The sequence below is a fragment of the Pogona vitticeps genome, chromosome 1, assembly GCF_051106095.1.
Source record: "Pogona vitticeps strain Pit_001003342236 chromosome 1, PviZW2.1, whole genome shotgun sequence".
Lineage (NCBI taxonomy): Eukaryota > Metazoa > Chordata > Lepidosauria > Squamata > Agamidae > Pogona > Pogona vitticeps.
Window position 1 is genome coordinate 48,342,290 of NC_135783.1, and position 21,851 is coordinate 48,364,140.

General features: G+C 40.3%; 2 protein-coding genes across 3 annotated transcripts in view; one reads left to right on the plus strand and one right to left on the minus strand.

Annotated features, from left to right (window-relative positions):
• Nucleotides 1–16,594, plus strand: part of MRPS18A (mitochondrial ribosomal protein S18A) — a 32,699-nt gene extending 16,105 nt beyond the window's left edge. The window contains exons 4-6 of the mRNA XM_020785081.3: nt 2,691–2,814; nt 3,536–3,605; nt 16,171–16,594. Coding sequence (XP_020640740.1) covers nt 2,691–2,814; nt 3,536–3,605; nt 16,171–16,315 — 339 coding nt within the window. The 3' untranslated portion in view covers nt 16,316–16,594. The remainder of the gene's footprint in view (nt 1–2,690; nt 2,815–3,535; nt 3,606–16,170) is intronic.
• Nucleotides 16,595–19,883: 3,289 nt separating this feature from the next.
• Nucleotides 19,884–21,851, minus strand: part of RSPH9 (radial spoke head component 9) — a 28,763-nt gene continuing 26,795 nt past the window's right edge. For both annotated transcript variants that reach the window (XR_002299824.3, XM_020785036.3), the window contains one exon: nt 19,884–20,249. Coding sequence is in view for 1 of the 2 variants with exons in the window: in XM_020785036.3 (XP_020640695.2) it covers nt 20,089–20,249 (161 nt within the window). In the remaining variant the exon portion in view is untranslated. The remainder of the gene's footprint in view (nt 20,250–21,851) is intronic.

Below are 21,851 nucleotides of genomic sequence, written 5' to 3' on the forward strand. Positions count from 1 at the left end.
GCTTAAGAATACAGTAGGTCATTAACCTAGAATATAATGTGGATAGAATTTTCCTGAGTGATAGATCAGAGTTGCAAGAGAGGTAGGTACATATATTTAAAAGAAGTAATTTATTATGTGATTTGATACAGTTTCCTTGCCTCAAAGGGAAAATTAACTATTATGTGTTTTCTAATCAATAATGATCATGTGCCATCAAGTCAATTCTGACTTCATGGCAATCCTTTTCAAGGTTTCCCAGGTAGAGAGAACTCGGAAGTGGTTTACCATTCCCTTCTTCTGGGGGCACCCTGGGACTGTGCAGCTTGCCCAAGGCCACACGGGCTGGCTCTACTTGCAGGAGGTACAATGGGGAATCAAAATCCCAACCTCTGGCTTTGCAGCCACATACCTAAACAACGGAGCTATCCAGCCAGCTATTCATTAGATTAGTCACCATTTTTAATTAAGTTTTATTTGTTGTTGCATGTATTGTCACAGATTATATCCAAGTCCAGGTCAAATATGGGTTGATAAAACGTTTTAATTTTCCTAGACCTTTGCATTATTATTTTTAATTCTGCTCCTTATTGGTTATATCACCACGTATATCTTGCTCATTTAATTATTCCATTGTTTTAGTGATTGGTATGGATTTTGAATCATATAAAGTAGACTGAAGAGTAGGGTGCAGATGTTAAAATAAATTTTGCATTTGAATTGTGTGAAACTGGAAAGATGTTGGACTAGATGCAGCCCTTCCTGATTAAAAACCTGGGACGTAAAACCATCTGGATATATCCTGAGGACTGTTATCTATTCATTAGATGTTTCTCAAGTAGTTCTTAAGCGAGTAGAGGCTTACTGAGCTGCAGTTTACTTAGTGGGCTTGGCAAAAAACAGATCAAATTTTGAGTCTTTATAACATTCTGTGCTTAAATTGCTCAAAATATGCTCTCACTTCAGACAGTTCTCTATTTCCAGTTATGGTTTTTTTTATATAATACTTGTAAAACCAGCAGCCTACAACAAAATGGGAGGAAGAGTTTGATTAGATTAGCAAGCGATCACACTTGGCACAGAACTTCTTGCAATACACATCACAAGCTTGTCCAGTTCAGAGATAATACATATAAAATGTTTGCTGTAATCCGAGATTCTTGAGCGCCAATTCATTTGAAGTCCCTGAAGATGTTTTCATAATGCCCAAGTGAACTGCCAGTGTCACTAGATCGACTCTTAGTTACAGATATTTTCACCTCTAATGGTTGTTGTGGGTTTTTCAGGCTCTTTGGCCGTGTTCTGAAGGTTGTCCTTCCTAAATCCATAACAATCATTAGATCCCGGCCGTGAAAGCCTTCACGAATACATTTTCAACTCTAAATTAACTCCTTATGTGAAAGGTTTTGCATTGCTGGAACTGCTGGGTTTGCTGTTCTAGGAAATTCCACTCCTGTCCCAGTTTCCAAGTCAGTCTCAAATATGCCTTCATTTTTAAATGGCATCTGTCATATTGACAGGGTTCATTCTTATCTCCATTGCTGAAACTCCTCCCTGTAGCAGCTACAGTAATGTATAAATTGGGCTTTGCATTACTGAATATCTACTCTTACGTCTTTAATCTCAATCCACTCTAGGAGAACACTAGTTAAGCTTTTAACTGGTGTTCTCCTAGAGTGGATTGAAATTAAAGACGTAAGAGTAGATATTTAGGTATCTCCTCAAAATATCTGGCTATTTAAACAGTTTAGTCACTCCTGAGGTCATTTAGAAGCAGTAGTTCCCAACCTTCGGTCCCCAGATGTTCTTAGACTAAAACTTCCAAAAGTGGTGTGTTGGCCAGGATTTCTGGGAGATGTAGTTCAGGAACATCTAGGGACCCAAGGTTGGGAACCACTGATCTTAAGCAACACTGTTATGCAAACTTTTTTCCTAGGTGATCATTGCTTCAGGATCATTTTCTGAGTTGAAAGCTCTGAAATAACATCCAAGATAAAGCAGCAGTATTACTCTCTTTTTTTAGAGAAGAGGTTTTTAAAAAATATCTTTGAAAGAGGCCATTGCATTGCGTTCTCATATGTGTTGTTAAGAACAAAGGCAACATGTAGCAGAATTGGTCTAAACTTTGTTTCTCTGCTTGAAAAGGACGGGGATTGAACTATAGCTCCCAAAATTCTAGGAGTTGCAGTTCAAAAAGTAACTTTTCTAAGCTCTGTTTTGAATGAAATTTAAGAAGGGATCAAAATCCTTATGTTTCAGAATGGGAACAGATTTTAATTGATACCTGGGGTATCCTCGGATCTCAATTTATTTTTAATGTATATTTTGTATTTTATCTAGAATTTATAATGATTTATATTTAATTTCTCTCTTAAGAATGGTTTATCTACAAAGTGTACTGTTTATTATAGTGCAATGTGGGGGTATTTAAGAAGAAACTGGCCTGTTGCCGTCGATGGTATCTGTTCCTTCTGCCTTGAGTCAACCCTTGCATTGTTGGGCAAGATAAGAGGTCTGGGTTTTGGCCTTGAAGGTGAAGCAGATGGTGTAACTTGATAACACCCAGTAGTGTTGTGGGACCTCTTTGTTCTAGAGGTTTTCAGTATTTATCTTTCTCTTGTTTCTCTATCACTTTTGCACAACCAGTAGCTGCATAGTTAAATAGTCAGGCTCTAATGTTCTGTGTTTGTTTTTTCCCTTTGTTTTCTTAGGATGTGTTATTACTAAGCCAGTTCATACGCTCTGATGGAGGGATGCTGCCTCGGAAAATCACAGGCCTTTGCAATGTAGAGCACAGGAAGATTGTTGTGTGTGTACAGATGGCACACCGAGCAGGTACATTTGGGAACTACTCCTTTTCTGTTTTATGTGGCATTTTAGGATAGGCAGAATGTACAGTACTGCATGCAGGAACTGGGCCACCAAATATAACTGGGATTCAGTTGCCCTAAATGTCATGAACTGAAGGGTGTGCCTTTCCCAGTTTCCCCGCAGAAGCAGAACAAATATGCAGGTATTCCTTCCAGACATGTGGCTGAGTTTCATAATTGGGTACAGGTGTGACTTGCAGATTTAGATAAAAGTAGTTGAGTTTCAGATTTAGATACTACTGAAGGTTATTGGTTGGATACCTCTACCCTGTGTGGCATATAAACAGTCCATAATGAATTAGGCTTAATGCTGCAGAGTAGGTGGACAATATCCTCTTAGTGGCCTACATATAATAAAGTAAATCAGTGGTAGATGGTCAGGAACATCTGACATTTCTTCTGTGGCCTACAAAGTTTGTGAAACAATTCAGAAACCAAGATTTGTGGTCATTTTGTGTGAAATGCTGTGCAAATAAATATATGGCATCCAGGTGAGGTTTCCAGTAACTGAGGATTGGTAATTCCCCCTAACACAGGTCTGTGCTGTCTCATTATGTTATGTGTTATGTTCTTACTTGCTTTAAGTTCTAGCGATACCCTTTAGCTGCAGCTGTTTCTCTACATAAGAACGTATGTTCATGTTTGGTCATACTGGTGTCTCAAATTCCACCCTCCCGTTGTTTCAGGATTGCTACCAAATCATAGGCCTAAGCTTCCAGAAGGATTTGTTCCAAAATACAAGACGAAGTTCAACAGGTTAGTTGTATCTGTCATAAAGGATTTGTTTTCCTTTACTTTTTTCAGAACTAGGATGGGTGGGTTGAAAACAGCAGATCTATTCAGGAACCAGCTCTTGTGATGCAGAATGGCTCAAACTGTCAGGCAGGCTTCTGCAGAATGCAGATGTTGAGTACAAATAAGTTTTTACATTTTGTTGATAATATGTAATCAAGGCTCAGTGTTGATGCCAATCCAGCTGGATTTGTTAAAGAGGAGGGGTGGGATTGTCAATTTCTGACTGTTGTAAGTTTGGTTCCCAAAAGCTTGAAATGGAAAATGAGGTATCTAGGAATTAGGAGGACAAGGAGAGATCTTAGGATGTGGGCAGTACATAAGTATGATAGTACAGACATTATTTCCATTTTCCATTTGTTTCACACAAACTGTATTTCATATAAATAATCTAGTTTATATTGACCTTATATGTGCAACACCACCTCCTTTCTCTGCTCACCTTCCAAATGCCCCCTGCACTTAATTTGCCTATCCAGTCATTGTTGTAAAGGTTGAGCACTGTTTCAGGGGTGGGAGAGAGAAATGGTGCTGTGGCGATCACTGTAATGTTCTTTGCTGGTGTGAGCAGCAAAACAAGAGGGGCTGGCTCGGTATTAACAGTAGGAGGCAGAAGGAACAGGAAGGAGGAGCTCATTAGATTTGTTGCCCCTTTTGTCCTGGGTTGGTTCCTCTTTTGTCTCCAGTTTGTAGTTCACCCACAGTTTGCCCTTCCTCTGTGGCTCTCTTCCTTCTCCATCCTGTCCTCCCCCATTGCTGAACACCCCCTTGCCCCTTAATGGAGAAAAGTAAACCCCCTGTTGCCTCTTCCGCTTTGCTCTCCGTTAAGAGGTGGTAATCCTCTATTTATGACCTCGCCTTCTGTTTCCATGGGGATGTCAAAGCAGTTTATGAAGTTCATATGAGCAAGCTGTGGGGTTACTAAAGGCCACAGATATGCTGCTTGGGAAAGCAGAGAGACTCCAGGTTGCAGCTTAACATCCCTCTTGCAATGGTGGGTCCAGACCTCCATTCGTTTGCTTTGGATGTTGTCATTGTTTGTTTGTTTGTTTGTTTGTTTGTTTGTTTGTTTGTTTGTTTATTAGATTTATATCCCGCCCATCTGGTCTGGTTGCATGGTTTCTCTAATGATAGTGTTCTGGAGAAAAATCGGGTTGTTTGTATAAGCAGAGGGGAAGGCTAAATTTAACATAATTCCTTCTGTGGTAACATGGAATATAATGGTGATCAGATATTTAAAGATAATTTCATTAAACAATTGAGTGTTGCATTTGGATTAATAGTTTATTCCTTATTTACTAGTACTACTTAGTTACTGATACAAGTGTTTTAAGAGAGTATGTTTTTTCCACGTGTGCATGTATATTGAATATGTGACTATATGAGTAGTTGGAATTTTTTAAAATAAAAAATAGATTCTTGGAGCTATCTAGTGTGCTGAGATGGGGTGCTTGGCTACACAGCCAGGGTCTGACTCCCCACTGATCTTTCCAGGAGAGGGATCAACCAAGATTACCTGGAGCATGTGAAACTATTGGGGTTACATTACATGTGGAAAGAGAAAATTTCCCAAAAATTCATTTTTTTTCTGGGGGAAAGCATACTTAGAAGTGTTTTCATTTTATCATAAGAACTCTGGTGTTCCTTAGAGATGTAATATTTGTGAAAATTTCCATTTTTCCAGGGAAAAAACATTTTCATTTTTTTTCCTGGAAAAAACTATTTTTTTTCAGAAATTTTGCATCTCTAGTTACATACCTCTGTTAACTTGGGCAAGCTGCACAGTCCCAAAGTGCCTACCACAAACTTTGCTGTAAGAAGATCAGGTCTGAGTCTCTTGAGTTCCACACAGTGGTAGCTTAACTCAGAGGTCCCCAACTCCCAGTCCGTGGCTTGGTGCCAGTCCGTGGCCTGAGCCGGACCGGGCCACAGAGAGAGACCTCCCACCCCCACATGCACTCTCCCCCAGAGCCTGTTTGTATCTGCATGTGAGCGCCCATGTGCCCGCATGAACACTGCACCGCTTTTCGCGCATGCACACAAGTGCTGCACCACCCTTTGTGCATGCACACAAGCGCAGACACATGCCTTCGTGCATGCGCACAAGCGCAGGGGCTGCCCCGCCTTCCCCAGCCAATCCGCGGGGCGAAAAAGGTTGGGGACCACTGCCTTAGTTCACTTGCTGTAAAATAACTGAAGAAAGCAGAAAGTGATAAATTGCATTCACATACCATGGAACTCACAAGTTTTTAATTCAGGCAAATTTATTTTAAAAAAACAACAACAGTAGCATGTAAACAGGAACATCTACTGTATAACCAAACTAGTCTGGTGTCTTCCTGTCATCCTATTTCCTTGTTTTCCGTTGCCTTTTCTGCCCAGAAAGAAAACTGGAGTGTGGAAAGGGATGGAGGCAGTGTTGGTCGAGGTGAATGTTAGGAATAGATGTGGCAGCAAAGGAAAGAAGAATATTTACATGTGGCCAGAAGTATTGATAGTAGGAAGGTTTCACAGGAACTGGAATTGAAGTTGGGAATGGGGTTGAGGGCTTAAGAGTTGAGCTTCTTAAGGTGCTGTTAGGAACGCTGCTGTAGTCCCTCACAGTATTGTCTTTATCAGCTGGAGGTAGAAGGCTCTGTGTTTTTGGAATCTTGCCATGTTTCAGCCACTACGGCGGTGCTGAGGGGTTTGGCTATGTGCCTACCCCCACCTGTGCCTCCCACGTTGATCTCTGAAACAGCCAGTGATGCAGAGGACAGGAGACTTTTTAACCACTTCCTTTCTGCAGCTCTAGGAGGTTAGGTCATGACACACTGTCAAAACTGCCAGGTCCCATATTCTTCAGAGCAGCATCAAAAGAGGCAAGCAAGTGTGTTTAAAGCACAACCCCTCCTCACCCCAGCTTGAAAGGTTCCATTTTGCCATGGTCTTGTTCACTCCTCTTTGCTTTCACCTGTAAGATTGTTGCAGTGTTTGCAGCATCTTTATACAGTGGTGCCTCGCTTAACGAGCGCACCGTACAACGACGAAATCGCATAGCGATCCCTTTTTTGGAATCGCTAATGCAATCGCTCAATGTTTTTTTAATAGGGCAAAATTCGCTTTGCGAAGACCGGTAAGCGTTTCGCAAAACGAAGCCCGACGATCAGCTGTTAGGTGGACAAAATGGCCGCTGGAAGCCCGGAAATGGCCCAAAATGGCCGTGCGCAGCGTTTTCGCGCCCTCGTTAAGCGAGGGGAGGGCGCGAAAATGGCTGCCAGCCATTAAGAAGCATCGCTGAATGGTGAGTATTCGGCCCATTTGGAACGCATTAAACCATGTTTAATGCGTTCCAATGGAATTCCCTGCCCCGTTCAATGATGCTTCAGTGCTATGCGAGGCACCACTGTACTCAGTTGCTTAGGACACATTACAATATTATCACCATCTGGAGGTCTCTGAATAGCTTGCTGGTGGGAATGGGTGAGTACATAAGTGACCGGATCCTTCATATGAAATGAATATCTTATTTTACATGGTGAACCAAATGATTGTCATATCTGAATCAAGGATAATGTTGTTATACTTACAGATATTCCTGAAGTATAAACTTGAAGTTGGCTTTCTGCCTTATTTCATTTGCCCATCTTACCTTTGGACAACTGGATTTTGAACACAAAACCATTAAAAGCCACTTTATAACCATCACTAGTCTAACCAAGTGTTGTCAACACTGACTCAGTGCAAGCTGATTATTTTTCCTAGCCCTACATTAAGATCCTTGGTATTTCCACATAATCTCCCATTTAATTACAAACTAAGCTGGCCTTGCTTAGCCTCCAGAATATTCTACCTTGTATAAGCAAGAAGCTAGGACAGGTGAGTGAAGGTTGCTTCGAACTGGTTGAAATTTCAAAATTATGTTTTCGCATTGAAATTATCCCTTTATTACACATTCTCTTGGTTTATTATTGGCTTTGTCTAATATGGAAATGCCATACACTGTGAGCAGTCATATGTAGTAATGGATCCAACATGTGTTTCTAAACGCATACCAGGGTCAGCTAATGATACTGCATATTGTTCTACTTCTGGTATCAAACATAAAAATCAAATTTGGTCATGCATTCAGATAAAATGCGGCTACATGTCAAAATTTGGCCAGTATTTGATAGCCAAGTGAGCGGTTATTTTTATTTTATTTTTTTTTAAATTAAGAGCAAGCAATCTGTTGGGGCACCTGGATTGGCCAGTTACTTTCTACTCTCTTTCACAGCCGCTATCAGGTTAGTGAATTGTTCAACCAGGAAGAATCAGAAAAGGAAGCCCTCATTGTTCAGGCAAAATTCCAACCCACACAGGAAATCTCTTGTAACACTTCCTATCCAGAAAGGTCCAGTAGTCAGGCTGCATAGACAGAACTAGGCTAGTGGTTGAGAAGGCAAGCAAAGAAAGATGTTTCTCTTCATGCAAGCTTTCCTTTAATGATCGGCTATCTGAGAGGGGTTTTAAATGGATGGAGTGTGGCCTTGTTACTTTGAATGTGGCTTTTGTTTACCATTTTTAGTGTGCTATTTTTTGATTCTTTTTTAATATTTGTAGACATGCTGTTTTTAGCTTTTAAATGTTATCTTTTAATGATGTAAGCCACCTTGGGTACTTTTTAAGGAGAAAGGTGGTCTGAAAGTATTTTAAATAAAATAAATTTATGATAAACTACTGTGAAAATAGTAATTTCAGGCTTCTGATTTTGCATGACAGGCTGCATGTCATTGCAACTGTTAACACAGCTTTTTTAGACCTTTCTAATTGGATTCCTGTCTCCAGCTAAGAGGTAAAGGGAGAAAAAGCGAAATGCATCTTACAGGCCTCTTGATTCAAAATCAGGCTGCTTGTATTGCCTTTCCATCATACACTAAGCCTGGTTTATCCTGTGCAGCAAAAGTGCTCTGGGGAGTGCAGAAGGCTCTACAGACTTGCTTGAACGAACCAAGGAAGTCTTACGTCTGCAATACCATATTTAGGCATATTTATAATCCCTCATGGATATGGCACAACGAGAAAAATGGCACCATACCTTGGTAACACAGAGTGCAGTGAACCTTTTGGCTAACAAAACAGAGGCCTATTGGTTGGAGCTTGTTTGGGCTCCTTCACACAAACAGGAAAACAGCATTGGCTTTTATTTAACACGTTTAATGTACAAGGGCCTCAAAATGAAAATAACTGAAATTGACTCCTTGATGGGGATGAGATGCATGCATTTCCGATCTATGTAATTCAATTCATGCCTTCACTAGGACTGTTTGCAGCAAAATAGTAAGAGTTAGGAGCTAGCTAAATTGTAATAACAGTTTTCAGGAAAGGATGCCTGAAAAGTTAAAGAAGTTTTGTTTACTATTTGCAACCTTTGCAGAAGTAGCTTCCATTGGTGCTGGGGGGGAGGGGAGATAAATCCAAGAAATATTTATTTGTCAATATTTGTGTGTCTTAAAACTTTTTAGTACACACAAAAAAATAGTTTGAATCGTGGCTCTTCTTCAGGGTTAAGAAAGAGATTTCTGTTCTGCAGCTCACATGGAATGAAGAGGCAGGTTAGGCATACAGAGTACTGTATGTGACTTCATGGGAAACTCCCCTTTACATGTGTTAAAACCTTTGCCTTAACCTGAAGGCCACTCTCTGTGCCCATTCCCTTCAAAATTCCCCACATTGTTTCCCAAAGCCAAAGAGATAAGTGAGCCATTGAGTTGTCTTTGGCTTGGTTCCCTGACTTGACACAAGCATGAAGTTCTCATGGAAGCTGGTAGAAGGGTGGTAATTTATCTAGACATTTAAATGTGGACTGTTTGAACTAGACTTGTTCATATTTTACACCTATTTTGTAATAATTACCATGCTTGACTTTTTGCTCAGGGCCCAAATATGTGCCTTTTCCCACAGCAGTCAGCCTGTGTGTGTGAAGGTCTACTACAAAGGCCCTTTTCTTGTACCTTCTTTAGAAAAGATATATTCTGTCTTCACAAAAACAGGGCCTTTCTGCACTGATCTCCTGACTCGAGAATATTCTCCCCAAACAGGTTTGAGTGTATTTAGCATGACAGTCTTTCTAGTATCAGGGTTTCCTATTTATCTTTTTATCAGAGTATTTTAGATAAGGGTTTTTAATGTTTTGATCTCTCCATTTTATTCAAATGTACATATATTAAACATGCAGTAAGAATAATGCATATCATACACACCAGCCAGTGGTTTGATTCAGATGGAGGTCTGTTTCCTCCGTCTTTTCATCACTTCAAAAGACCATAATCTGCCTCTTAAATATCAAACTGTGGTTTAAAATTGTGATAGTACCAAACAGATCCCTTTATAGCTTTGATAAGGAGTCATTGTTATTATAAAATATAGAGATTAAGTGGGAGAGACCTGGATTAGTTTGGGCTTAGATTTATATAAATCTCTTCCCTTTTTTCCCATTGTTGCATTAAGCTAAAGACAAAACCAAAGGAATCTTACCGTTTACTGTATTTCCCATTGTTGCTGTGGCCTTAGCTGACCAGTTTGCCATCTCTTGTATTTCTGTATTCTTCCCTATATTCATTGGTATGCTTGGCTCAATTTTCATGACATAATCCTATATCAGTTTTCCCTCTGCCTGAAAGCATAACTAAGGTGAAGTTGTAAGTGAAGCAGGTAGCCTTACCAGTGTTGTGAAGAAATGTTTCTTGCCACCTTTTGTTCTTAATCCAAACCAGAACTAGATTGGAAATAATTCAACAACATTCAGCACTTCAGGCCTAAGCTTTTAGCAGAATTGCTTCAGAATTTGGTGCATCTTGTCAACCATGCATAGCCAGTTTGTCTGCACATGTGGGAGTATGGAATTTTCCTTGTTTCAGAATAAATTATGAAAACTGGTTGCATTTGAAGAAGGTTGACATTTAGCAGCTGTGGTACACTTTTTAAACAGTATCACCTTGTAGATACATTAAACAGCTTCAGTCCTAAGCAATGCTCACTGGAAGAGATTGGCAGTGGGTTACTTTTCCACTTTCTGTAATTTCTGATCCTGAGAATTTATTAGGAGCAGTAAATATGTAGAAGCAAAGCAACAAATCATGGAACAAATGGAAATGGGGAAGCATCAGGTGTGCAAGACCTTCTTGAGCAGTGATATCAGACCTTTTAAAAAATTTATTTAGAAATTTAATGGTTTGTATTCTGTGTATGTTAAAGCTTAAATGTCTATATTGAAAAATTCATTCATAAAAAAAGCTAATATGTTCATATACACATTGCAGCAGTTTGTTAAAATATCTAGGCCACTGAAATGGTGCTCCTTATATCGTGCTTCAGAGAAGCATGCGCTTACTTTAGTGTTCCAAACCTTGTCAAGCATTCAGAAATGTCTGGCTATTTTTTGTGAGCTACATGGCTATGAAGGTTTGGAGCCTGGTCTCTCAAGCAGGTGGCGCTTCGGGTTAAAACACTGTGCCACTGAGCTTTTGATTGAAAGGATCAAATCTGTGTGAAGGGGTGAGCTCCTGTTGCTTGTTCCAGCTCCTACCAACCTAGCAGTTCAGAAACCTGCAAATACGAGTAGATGAATAGGTAACATCTTGGTGGGAAGGTAACAGTGTTCCGTGTCTAGTCATGCCAGCCATGTGACTATAAAAAGTGTTTATGCCAGCTCTTCAGCTTACAAATTGGGATAAGCACTGGCTCCTAGAGTCTGACATGACTTAATTGTCAAGGGGAACCTTTATTTTTACCTTTACCTCTCAGCTTAGTCCAGTATCGTAACCAAAATTGTCACCTTTTTTTCATTATAATAATGATCTGAGAAGATCTCAGAGCAAATAAAACACCAAATAATAAGCAATGTGGGTATCTTACAGCTGTATTTGTGTTTTTCTTGTGGTCTGTCTGAAGTGGTCCTAAGCAGCTGCAAGGTGCTTTGTACATTAAACCAAGAAGGCCCATCTGTATCAATATTAGCTTGGATACTTTATGAAATCATACAGAAAGAGTCTTGATTATTCTGATATCATTTTACCTTTGGTAGGGACACAGAAGCCAAAAATTAATTGGACATGCAGGATTTTCAATGCAAGAGGCCAGATCCTGAGGGCGATGCCTGCTCCCAATGTTAAAGGATGTCAAATAAGCAAGATTTTTTTCAAAACATTTTGGACAAAGCCTGCATTAGTAAAAGTAAAAATAAAGTATGCTCCAGAAAGGGCAAGTGTCCAAATTACTGTTTCAGTTAACAGTGAAAAGCCTCAGCCTGCTTACCAGGCACAAAGGAAACCAAAAGGCTAGGGCAGAGAGGTGGATTAACTTGTTTTAGACAAATAATAAAAGGTTAATACCTGGCCTTTGCTGAATCTCTTTTCCTCCTTAGAGTTGGAGTGTTTGCTTCCCAGAGCCCTAATTGAAAGAAGTCTTCTGCCATTGACTTCTAAACATGTGTGTCTCATTTGTGTGTTCAGCCCCTCTTGTTGTCTTCTAGAGACTTCTTACCCACCTGCTCATAAAACTGTAAAACGTTATTTGGCATGTTTTGATGCCAACATGTGGCAACCCTATGAATAAGTAAGCCCCCAAATACCTTATCATTAAGAGCCTTACTCAGCTCTTCCAGGCTCGAGGCCATAGCTTCCTTTGTTGTCAACCCATCTTCCACTTTTTCTTTCATCTTCCCCTAACTTCCTCACCTTTTCCAGTGAGATTTGTCGTCTTTTGTGCCCAAAGTATGGCAGCCTTAGTTTAGTTTTTGCTTCTAGTCACTAGTGAGTTTATAAATTTCCATAAATAAATAATGTTAATAACTACTGCCCTTTTTAGAATGGATCCCCTGCTCCCCAGCCTTCTGCTTTTCCTCCCAGAATGAAGGAGGGTTCTGTTCATGTTAATCTGATCGACCAGTGGTTCACTACCTTGAGTAACTCAGATGTTCTTGGACTGCAGTTCCCAGAAACCCTGGCCAGCTCAGCTGGTGGTGAAGGATTCTGGGAGTTTCAGTCCAAGAACACCTGGGTTACCTTAGTTTGGGGGCCACTGTGTTAAGCAAACCAAAAGTAAATGTTTACAGATGCATGGGGAATCCTTCTCTTCAAAATTCTGGAAGTTGTTCTTTTCAATTTGTGCCTGTAGTGGCTTGCTCACAAGTGAACCCATCATACTAAATACTACTGCCTACTGCTAAGCTTCACTTGAGGGATGGCTTTGTTGCTGCAGTCGAGAAGGCAGTCTTTTTTCACTTGGTTTGATAAGCTCTTTGGGACCCTTCCTTGTGAAAAGTGCTGGATTAATGTGAGGCTTCCATATGTTCCATAACTGTTCCCTGCTGTTGAGATTTCATTACCATTTTACAGGGCCCAAATGCATGCTAGACACTCCCCTGACCAGGCAAACTATACAAGGAAGTGCCCAAAGCACTTAACATTTAAATTTGTACATAGTGCAACAAAGAATGGGTGAGTAAAACACACACATGGAAAAGGCATGCTGGGGTGATAAGAGTATGTTATTGTTCACCAGAGATGAGTACACTCCGCATTGTTTAGTTTTAAAAGGTAGCGTACCAGTTTGTTCCAAATGTAGATTATGCCAAGGGTTAGAGGTGTAGATTATGCTCTGGTTTTGCTTTTAGAGCTTCAATTTTGTTTCAGAGCAAAAGGAACTGAGCCTATTCCCTCTTCCCTTGGTAGCATTAAAGAAGAGTAGTACTTGGCTTTTCACTGTACTAGTGTAGTGAACGATAGAAAATAATTCTCAAACACTAAAAAGTGATGTATTGAATATATTAAAAGTACAGTAATGATAATAATTACAGTAATCTAGATCAAAAACCAAGATTCTAGATGTTTCTAAAAATCCTCACCAATAGAATTTAAGCTCACATTGTGGAAAAGCCACCACCGAAGGGTATTTTTTAAAGGTAAGTAATGCAAACCACTTGCTACCATATTGCCCATCATTTTGCCTTTTTCACTAAACTAGGCTGTTAACTACTTCAACTTGGTAATTGGATGGTAAGCTCCGGTATTTATTATCTTGTTTAGCAATCCTCATGTTACTTTTAGGATCTAAGGAGCATTAAATTAGATAATCTGGAAAGGAGAAATTCCTTGCAACTGAATGTGAGGGTTCAACAGACACTGGGGACACTCCCTTTGGAAAATCATAACTATGTTTTATTGGAACATGTAACAGCAAGTCCGTATGCTCAGACTTAACTTCTGCATTGTCTCTCATTTCCAACGGGTCCCACGAGGGCATCCAAACATCTTTATTAAAGGGGTGACAGTTTGAGTCATTCCAAGGTCCCTTCGCAAATGGGTTACTGCTTTCTATCTCAGCAGCTCCTCCCTCAGGGTTTAATAACGGGGTGGTCTCTTCATCTCGCCCCTCCGACTCATAAGGGTCTTCCTCTCCTCGAAGAGGGGCCCCTGATCTATCAGGTATCCCCTCATCTGGGCTTCCTCCAGATGCCATAACTGACACTCATTTTCCTCCCTTTCTACCGCCTCTTTCTCCCTGAGCCGCCTGTGCCACTCTTTGACTTCCAACTCACCCCAGTAGGAAGGACACAGTGGCAGCCCCCTTCTCCATCTGTAATCAGCTTCTTCCCTAGGGACCTAAACCTTCTCCCATTTTCCCGTCCATGAGTCCTCTACCCATATCATTTCCCAACCTCTTGGTATTACATCCACCTCCCCTTTTATATCTTCCATTCCCGCCTCTACGACGGACCTCCTCCTTTCTCTTCTTCCTGCCAAGCCACTCCCAGTCTGAGTGGCCACTGTCATCTTTGGCAGTTCCCACTCTAATTCTTGGGTATCAACTCCCCGCTGTATAGTCTCAACAGGTGGTGTGGGTGGGTCTGTCTGCACCTCTTGTTCCTTTTTTGAGGGAGGACGACACTCCAGCGAGAACTTCTACCCTCTTGCCTCACGTCTCACACTGAAATAATAAATCAAAATCAGACATCTAAACATGGGTTCTGAGAAACTCAAGATAATATTTCAAGACATTCTTTGGTAGAGCATACTACCAGAGGCAATGGAAATGACTTATACATTGCTTCCATATTGTGAGACCTTAGTTTGTTTGTTGTACAACATACTTGTTTGCTTTCTTCTTTCCGATACTGAAAAGTCTTGTGTATATTTTCCACTAAAGACCAATTGCCATATTAGCTCTCATTTTTTCTTGATACCATCTTAAGAATGTGGTCATGATGGTTTTCCCCACACCTCTTGTGGAAGAGAAATCTGTTCTTTATTCTTGTTCAAAAAGCATTTTAAAGGTGTTTTCTGCTACCAAGTGCATTCATTGCTTATGGGAATGATTCAACCTTAGTTTGAGAAAATTAACTGTTTTTTTAAAAAGCTGATTTAAAATGACATTTTTAGACAGGACAGCTCTATAAAATGAAAGCCTCTTTTCCCTTCCCTGATGCAGATGAAAAGGACACTTATCCTTCCTGTTCAGCCATAAATTAAAAGGTTATTGTAAGCATGCACCTAGAAAGCCAAAATCTGTGTTTAAATAAAATTTCAAATGAAGATATTCTTTACAACTAAGCTTAATTTGACTCACCATGCAGACAAATGAATTTGAATATTCATGATTGCACTTATGATCACTCCTGACTTCAGTCTCTTGAATATTTCCAGAGACAAAAAGCAGTTTTGTTGGCAAGGAAGGACTCATTTGAATCATTATTTAGAAAACGTCAGTTGCTAGCACTCCTTTGTTTTAAGGATTCTGTTTCCAACACTAGCAGATCCAAATAGAATACTACAAGAACATCACTACAGTCTCTTATAGGCATGTGTGAAAATAAGTGTTCCTGCCAAGTTCTTATTCCATAGTAGAAAGAAAACTTAACCTAGTTTCTTAGGAAAATAGACTTAATTCCTTTGGAGACTCTCAAATGAATCTAGCCTTTGTGTGATTGTCTTGTGCATTCAACTTAAGATTTCTCATAGAGCTTAGTGTCTTCCAAATAAGATGAAACAAGAGGAATATATTTGAAACTGGTCTGTGTCACAGTAGGGGAAAAACCTTGACACTCAGATGTAGGTAGTCCGTATCAAAATATACCAGAGGCTTAAGTCTATGCCTCATCACTCCCGTGTAAATGAAATGGGGAAGAGGATAAGGGGGCATGATTCAGAAAGACTAATATTCCAAGCCTTCCCTAATGCGCAGCACAGCCATGTAAGAAAAGTGGAAAGTAGCCAAGTACTGTTTTTTTCTGCCATAGGTAATACTGATACTTGCCAAGGTGCTAGTGATTAAGGCAACACCAACCATGTGAAACTTCAGTGAACTGTACCTTCTGAAGAGGTGCAGCCTGTTTCTTTTTATCAAACCTCTTAGAATAATTAAACAAATGTTAAGATTGTTCCATTTAATCTTATAGTACCCCAGTTTTTACTTGTATTAAATTTAAAAAGAGCTCTTGGCTGTCATTCAGATTTGCATTTTTTCAGTTGCCAGTTTCATTCATAGATTGCTTATCTGTTTTTCTTCGCAGATACCTTACCCGATATTCTATCAGATCTGTGGATCCCATCTATAACAAGGGAAGAAAATGGTGCAGAGTTGGTATGCCTGTGTCACATCCTGCATTAAAAGACAATATTTATTATGGATCAAAGCCACCTCTTTTTTACCACTAAAGGTAGAGAGAGATTCTTTTGTGTTAGCATCAGATTGCAGACCACAATGCTTTGCCTCAGAATTAATTAAGTACATTGACGTTCTATATAGTCTGAGAGGCAAGTTAATTTTTTCTCATTATTATTTGTTAGAAGCTTTCAGGAAGTAGTGAACGATCAGTTTAATGTTTAAGAAGCAGGTTGTTATTTAACTGTAAGAGAATCTGATGTATTCAGGATAATAAAACTGTTTTTAAAAATCACTGTTATATTTCTGAAATAAATTCATGTCACATGTAATTTCAGTTCTTCTTTTAGCCTCTATATTCTGCATTCTACCAGTAAATGACTATTTCATTCATTGTTGATCAAGTAGAATATGTCATAATTCATAGTAACTTGTGTGGTAAATGTCAGTAGGTGGTACATATCACCCTTAGCACAATCTTGTTGATTTCAAAAGCTTTGCAGAGTTGGGCCTGGGTAGTGCTTAGATGGGAGACCACCAGCAAATATCAAGAAGTTTCTAGGTAGGGCTAGGAAAGAACCTTGCCTGAAATCCTGAAGAACTGGTGCCAGTCTAAGCTGATAGTACAGTACTAGGCTAGATGAACCAGTGGTCTCACTCAGTATAAGGCAGCTTCTTCTGTTCCAAAGTATCTGCAGCTGCATTACTTGCTAGTGGACACTTAATATGAAAATGCTTCCAATGCCCAGGAAAGATACAACAGTAAAAAACTGCACATAGGAAGAATGCCTACAGCAAAGTTATGTTCCCCCTAATGTAGGGAGGGATCTTGCTAAAGTGAGACTGAAAGTATAACGGGGTGTCAGATCAAAGGCCTGTCTAATCTGGCATTCTGTTTGCATCATGGCAAACTAGTTGCCACCGGGAAGTCCATAAGCAGGACTTGAGTGCAACAGCCCACTCCCGCTTGTACTCCTCGCAGGTGATGTGCAGAAGCATACCAAGAAGAGCAAAGCCTGGACAGAAGAGAATAGAACAAAATAGTCACCAAGCTGCTACAGCTGTCCGTTTAGAAATTACCCGAGTCTCTGCTGGGAATGTGCTTAAAATGTGCATGATTTTGGTGCTAGTATTTACTGCCACTGCTTGAGGCAGCTGCCAACAGTTTTGGGATGGTTGCAGTCAATAACTGAAGACTTCAATAGTTAAAGAGGTCTACAGAAACAATATAGTTCCACCTTACCTTAATCTTTAATTACTAACTGAAGTGGGGTTTTTCTGTTTTCCTGTTCTTCAGAAGATCATGTTTCAAAGTGTTTTACATTAGCTTCACAGGCTATTGAAAGGAAACATTCAAAGGAAGGGGACTGTGGGGAAAAGGAAATGGAGGAAAATCCATTCTTCAAGGTGATGTACAAGCAGGCACCTCCAGTTCAAGGGAGGTATGACAACATACAAAAGGTAAGTTTCCCTTTCCACTTATAGCATGAGTCCTAACATGTCCTAAGGAAGTATTCTGGGGACTCAGGTTTGTGAAGGTTCATGTATGTGGGCTTCCCTTTTCTTAAATAAATCTGCAGACTCAGTTTTACAAAAACGATTTGTGTCATTTATTAACTCAACCAATGGGGTTCCAACTTTAACATGTTCGCTTGTTTGAGTCTTGTTCGAGCAACGGTTCTCGCAAGGGTAACCATAAATTCTCTTCAAAAGGGTTAACCGTATCAACGTTCCAAGGTCCAGCAATCACCCGTTCTGGATCAACATTCTCGAACTCGGGTTCAGTCTGGTTCAAAAGCGGGAGGGTCTCTTCATCCCCCATCCATCCCCACAGCGGGGATCCCTCTCCTTGTGAGTTGCCCCAAGGTCCAGAAAACACCCCATCTTCCGCAGTTCTTCTAGATGCCATGCCCAGCGTGCTTCGTTTTCTCTGGCGATGGCTTTCTCCTCCCTAATCTTTTCCCTCCATTCCCAGGTCTCAGACTCACCCCAATAGGAAGGTCTCTGGGGTAAGCCGCCTCTTCTATGGCTCTCTGCTTCAGCCTTGGGCACCCAAACCTGTTCATTTCCCTGTCCAAGGGTCCTGCATCAAACAGTTTCCCAACCACCCTGGATAATGTCCCGGGCTGTATTTCCCCTAACCCCCCTTCTTCCAGAGCCCGCCCTTTCTCCTCTTTTCCCGCCATTTCTACCTTAGATGGCGTAGGCACACTTAACCCTTTCAACTCTTTCTCTAAGTCTTGGGTATCCACTGTACACAATATCCCTTTTTCCCTCATGCTCTTCTGCTCCAGCTCTCGGGTGTCTATCCCTTGGTCTTTCTTTCGGGGTGGGGTAGGAGGTGGGGTTGTTTGCGTCCCTTTGGATGTCTTAAGGAGAGACGGCTCCACCAGAAAGACCTCTTGTCTCTGATCTTGTCCCTTCATAAGGTTGAACAAGTGGAAGGATGTTTTAAAAATATACACACAACATATATGAAGGATATTCTTCAATTACTCTTCTTTGTGCTGCACTGTATACTGGACATTCCTCATTTCTTTTTGGCAGTGAGTACAATAGGATGCTTGTGCTAATATATAATGCTGATGCTCTGAAACAATTTGTAGGGAGCCTGTGCATTTTTATGCTTAGACATGGTTTATCTTTCAGAGCCACTGACAACTTACTGGATCAGCATAGATCTATGCAATGGGCACATGATCACTGTGAATGCACACTGCAGGTGTCCATGCAGTATGTACTGTGTTTACTTGTGCCATTTAAAAAAATACAGTACAATTGTGCCACTGGCTAGTTTTATGCAACTGGAGGAAAATGTTCGCTTTTCAAATACACACTGGCCAAAATCCTGTTAGCTGTGCCCACTAGTGTAACACAAAATGGTGTAACCTTTGGAGGTGAAGTTGCAAGTTAGCACAGTCTGAGTGTGCGACTTGGCGTGCCACAACTAACATCTTAGATCCTCTTGAGGAGAAAAGTAGGGTGTCCGCATTTTCAATCAATCTACACTGATGGTTTTTTGGGTTCTTTGGCCATGTTCGGAAGGTTGTTCTTCCTGACATTTCGCCAGTCTCTGTGGCCGGCATCTTCAGAGGATTGGAGTAGGAACTCTGTCCGTGCTCTGTTGCTGTTTGTTGGATAGTTGAGTATAGCTGTGGGAACAGTTTTTGTCTTTTTTCAGGTGATAGGGTGATCAGCATGTTTTTGTGACAAAACAGCAACAGAGCATGGACAGAGTTCCTACTCCAGTCCTCTGAAGATGCCGGCCACATAGACTGGCGAAATGTCAGGAAAATCCCACAACAACCATCAGATCACAACCATGAATGCCTTCAAGAATCTACACTGACTGTAACTTGCAGCAACTTACTCTCCAAAGTTTTACCTGCATACAATTACACAAAGATTTTGGCCAGTGTATTTGAAAAGTGAGCATTAAAAGAAATGTGGAGGCCAAGAGCCTATCAAATTCAAATCTCTCAAACTGTAATCATGTGACACCACATCAGTTTCATTTTCTGTCAGAACAAACCATGTGCTATAACAGGAGACCTGACTTAGATTAGGATTTTGAGTTTCCTAATTCTAGTTAGTTTTCATTTTTGAAGGAGGCGAGACAGATAAGGAAGGAACCTGATTTTATTTAAAGAATGAGCGACCTCTTGTTACTTTACAGAGGTGTTACCTGGTTTAAACAGATTTTAACATTTGCACCTGGGGAGAGAAACTGGTTTCATGTGCATTTATTAAAACAAAAAATATATACTCAGTTTCAAGTATAAAATTAGTATTTAACTGTCCTTAACTTCCAGCTTCTGTGTGATCCTTATAACATGAAGGGCAAGTCTATGTTCTTCTCTCCATTGCCAAAGTAGATATAACCATGTTGCTTAGTGTTAGGAATGTGGTAGAATGTAAGTCCAAGCCAGAGCAGACTTCGCAGTATTATCACTCTGCCTCCCCTCTCCACTTGGATGCTCCAGGATCCTACACAAAAATAAAGGTGATAGGTTTCACAACAAGCAACTAAAAGACAGTTTTTTTGCAGTAAGTTGAAATAAGATCATGTGCATTCAGCAATCACTAGAAACTATATGGGAGGACAGACATTTCTTAGACTGAATCAAATTGGCTTGCCTGTTAGCAGGAGAGGGAGTCTTGCCATGATATTTTCTTGGATCAGCTCTGTAGGTTTTATGGCATTTCACATGTGTATATATATATATATATATATATATATATATATATATATATATATATATATATATATATATATATATATATATATATATATATATATAGGACAGGGTCCACAAAATAGCACTGGGGGAATTATATATCAACCTAGATGTCTTGCTGTGGAGAGCCTAAAGGTACCAAATTAATATTGGTGCTGTTTAATTTCTATAGAAGGCTATTGGGCACAATCATAATGGAAGATCATAGAATTCTGATGGTGCTCAAATCTCTCTCTCCCTTGTATCTGAATCGGAAGCAGCCATACATAACCCAGAGTAGTCCAGAACTCAACTGTAGGGTGAGTAAGATCAAGAAACAGCCCCAGTAAAATAGACATACTGTAATGTGGATGAATGATTCCAGGTTTGAGAATTATCAGTTCTGAGTAAGGTTATACTTCTCCTGGAACATCTAGAGGCCCAAGTTACTTCCAAGACTACAAAGCCTTGCTACCCATGTGCAGAGTCTACAATCTGAGCCTGTACTTGGACAAGACTAGCCTGGCCACTGTATCCCACACACTGGTAACCACAACATTGGATCATTGTCTTCGGCTCTATCTGATAATGCCTTTAATTTAGAAGCTGTCAGAAGTCTATAAAGCAACTGCTAAGTTGCTATACTGTATACATATGACAACTTTGATGAAAAAAACTACTGGCTGCTAATATGATATCAAACTACATTTAAGACATTGGTACTGGCATACAATACAGAGGAGAAGGGGATGACAGAGGACAAGATGGTTGGACAGTGCCATCGAAGCTACCAACATGAATTTGACCAAACTCTGGGAGGCAGTGGAAGACAGGAGAGCCTGGTGTGCTCTAGTCCAGGGGTCACAAAGAGTCGGACACAACAACAAATCCCTACTTTTACCTCCCTTTGATGGAGAAAGCTGTGGTAAAATTATTTTAAATTACAATGGTGCCTCGCTTAACGATTACCTCGTTAAATGACGAAAACATTTGACGATGAGGTTTTGCGATCGCAAAACGATGTTCTAATAGGAAAAATTCGCTTCACGATGTTCAGTTCCCTGCTTCGCTAGACAACGATTTTAAAACAGCTGATCGGCAGTTCTAAAATGGATTCCTCGCTATACAAGCACCGGAAAATGGCTGCCCTATGGAGGATCTTCGCTTTACGATGAGGTATTTAGCCCACTGGAACGCATTGAACCAGTTTTCAATGCATTTCAATGGTATTTTTCGTTTCACTTGACGAGGATTTCACTTAACAGTGATTTGAACGGAACGAATTATCCTCGTCAAGCGAGGCGCACTGTAAATAAAAATTGCAGACTTCATGTTAGCTCATTAATGTTAACACATCATTTCCAATATCTGG